Genomic DNA, 3,475 nt, shown 5'->3' with positions numbered 1-3,475 from the left:
TCAATTTTTAATAAAAATTCCAATTATTGCCACGAATAAAAATTTTAGCAGACCCTAGGTTTAAACTTACACATATATTTATATTTATTTTTTTATTAAAATTTTCAAGGTAATAACCTTATCTTTAGCGTGCTAAATACTCTAAAAATTATTATACTATAAATATAATATATAAGAAAAAACGGTTTACCTATATCGCCTTCATCATATTTAAACGCCACTGTATGAAAGGGCAGAAAACAATTTTCTTATTGATGTTCAACCAAGGACAAAATTAATAGAATGCCCCTAAATTGAAATCAATAAAAGTTATAGTACAAATATGTTAGACATTATTTGAATTTAAATCTACCCATCAATTAGTCGATTGAATTTAAGTAAATTACTTAGTTACTCTAAAAAAAATTGAAAAATAACAATTTTTGAAAACAGACTTGTTTTCTAGTTAATTAAGCCTTACAAATGTACCTTATTTAAGTTAACATATATTAATAATTTTTATCTTTACGAACATTTTTTTTCTTTTCTTCTTACACTAACATTTAATGTACGACACAATAAGTCATTATTCGAATAAATACTCAATAACCGTTAAAAAACTTTTATTTGTAAAGGTTTACAAATATGTACATGTTTTTCTGATTATAAAGATTCTTATTCCTATTCAGGTTCTAAATATTAATAACGTTGAAGTTAAAGAATCGTTTTTTTAGATTTTGTTCCAGTCTCTAATCAAAATATGAGAGTTAAATACTAATTAATCATATATAATGTGTTCAGTAAGTAAGGAAATGGGTTTTTAATATTCTCATTGTTTGTAATAATTGACCTGTTTCCTTACCTACTGAACACTCTGTATAATTATATAAAATTATAAAATATATATAAAAGCTCCAACAAGTGTTATTTTACAATAAAGTATTGTTCGAAAATGGCGTAATCCTAGTATTGTTGATGACATTTTTTGTGTTATTTCCCAGTGATGATACATCTATGCTAATGGAGTGTGTCGAAACCGTTACGTTTGGTTTTGGAATATCAGTATCTTGTTCTGTCCAACTGCTCATTAACTGATGTGTGTTTATATTGTTTTTTATATTTTCATAATTACTAAAAATCAAAAATTTTAATTTTAATTCATCTATTAAATAAAAAATCAACACTCCAGACCGATAAAGTTTAATTATTTAAAAAAAAAACAAGCAAACATTAATTCATTATCCCAAAAAATAATTTGTTTAAATGTATGACTAGATGACATGCTTCTTAATATATGACTATCTTTCATTAAAAAAAAACTAAAAGACGCCACAAATATTGGTTTATATTATTTATTAGCTAGTATTATTTAACTAAAACTATTTAGTAAGCTTTATTCAAAGTAACGAGAAACAATAATATATTTAAGAGATAAAAAAATTATTTAACATAATCTCCTTTTTAATATAAGTTGTTATCATGTGGATAATGGTAGGTGATATGGTATCAACGTTACAGTACTTAAATTTTCGATACTTTATACTAAAAATAAACTACTTTGTTTGAATAAAAAATATTTTAAAATGCCTATCAAAGTTATTTATAACTTAAACGTAAAACCTTATTTTGTATATTTTTGCATATATTACGTAAATATGTGGGCGTGGTGTGGCGCGGTGGTCACTAGTTGCTGACAAAACACTAGTGTTAAGACGCGCCTACCGCCGTAGGTGAACGGATGGGTGACCATACGTGCGCTTCTACGGTGGCGAAAAGCACCATGTTCCCAGTGCAGGAGGCAACGGGAAACCACTGCACATACATTTCCCCAGGATATACTAATGGTATTAACCAACTTAACGGTGTAAAAAAAAAAAAAAACGTGATTATTAGTTCATATTTACACGATTCATGTGTATTAATGAATTTTTTTTATAAATAGGAGACACGTAAAATTATTATACAGGGTGTTCAGTAAGTCAGGAAACGGGTTTCTATTGTTCTCATTGTTTGTAACAACGAGAACAATAGAAACCCGTTTCCTGACTTACTGAACACTCTGTATATATATAAACAAATTTTTATTTTGACTGACCAATACCGCCCGCGTCTAATGCGCCTTACGTATATATATTTATATATTCCTACCACCGTTTATACCTCAGGTATAACGTTAGTCCGACCCGCCCGCCCACAAAATACGGTTATACCTAGTGCATGATACGTTTACGTACNGAATTTTAAGAATATATTTTAATGCATATTTAGTTAGTAATTAATGCATATTAGAATGTTTATTTTATGTATTTTTTTTACATTAAATTCACAGCTCTAGACATAATCAATATTGCTCATGTGTATATTACACACAGAGTGTTTAGTAAGTAAGAATATAGGTCAATTGTTACAAACGATGAGAACAAAAGAAACCAGTTTCTTTACTTACTAAACACTATATATAATATAGTGTACGGGTAACATCGCCCTTAAACCAAAAGTCTCAAAGTGTAAAAAAAAAAACTATGAAACATATTCAAACTACATTAAATTACAGATAAAAGTTTTATCTGTAATTTAATGTAGTGGTTTTATATTTCCCCTGGTGAGAGTTTTATCATAAAATTTTATTTGAAGAGAGGGAAAACTTGGATATTTGCTAGAGTACATTTTTTTAGTAGAAATAAAAGCTAGTCCGGGCCAAATCTGGTAGCTTCGATGCGAAGCTGAGAAGGTATTGGTTTTACTAAGATGTTTTTTTTTTTTTTTTTTTNAAAAGCACCATGTTCCCAGTGCAGGAGGCAACGGGAAACCACTGCACATACATTTCCCCAGGATATACTAATGGTATTAACCAACTTAACGGTGTAAAAAAAAAAAAAAACGTGATTATTAGTTCATATTTACACGATTCATGTGTATTAATGAATTTTTTTTATAAATAGGAGACACGTAAAATTATTATACAGGGTGTTCAGTAAGTCAGGAAACGGGTTTCTATTGTTCTCATTGTTTGTAACAACGAGAACAATAGAAACCCGTTTCCTGTCTTACTGAACACTCTTTATACAATTAATCTGTAAATTTAGTCTAAATTAAAAAAAATGTTTATACTTAAAATATTAATACATTTTTTATGACATCGATATTAGCAGAAACACAGCATTGTTATTATCAATGGTAGTAAGGCACATTGTTGTGATTTTATAAATACACTAACTGACAATACAGAAAGTATATCTATAGATAGTCATAATTGATAATAAACAATCCGTGATTATGACAGCAATGTCATAAAAAACCAATTAGCTACCTATATTTGTAATCTCTTGTGTATTATACATGTATATTAACTCAAAAAGTATTACATAGTTAATAATTCAAGAATAATGTGTAACTAAAGATAACCAAAAAAAAAAATTTTTAATTATATTTATTTTGTAAGTAATTGAGTGGGTTATGATAAAAAAATCACCCTGTATATATATATATATATATA

General features: G+C 27.6%; 1 protein-coding gene across 1 annotated transcript in view; it reads right to left on the bottom strand.

Moving 5' to 3' along the window:
• Window positions 1-585: 585 nt before the first annotated feature.
• Window positions 586-3,475, bottom strand: part of LOC126901136 (uncharacterized) — an 8,604-nt gene continuing 5,714 nt past the window's right edge. Inside the window, exon 4 of the mRNA XM_050677394.1 lies at window positions 586-1,110. Coding sequence (XP_050533351.1) covers window positions 909-1,110 — 202 coding nt within the window. The 3' untranslated portion in view covers window positions 586-908. The remainder of the gene's footprint in view (window positions 1,111-3,475) is intronic.

This window comes from Daktulosphaira vitifoliae, unplaced genomic scaffold, assembly GCF_025091365.1.
Source record: "Daktulosphaira vitifoliae isolate Bord-2020 unplaced genomic scaffold, ASM2509136v1 Scaffold_3, whole genome shotgun sequence".
NCBI classification, from domain to species: domain Eukaryota; kingdom Metazoa; phylum Arthropoda; class Insecta; order Hemiptera; family Phylloxeridae; genus Daktulosphaira; species Daktulosphaira vitifoliae.
The sequence above is the reverse complement of the archived record's forward strand: the minus strand, read 5'-3'. Positions and strand labels throughout refer to the sequence as shown.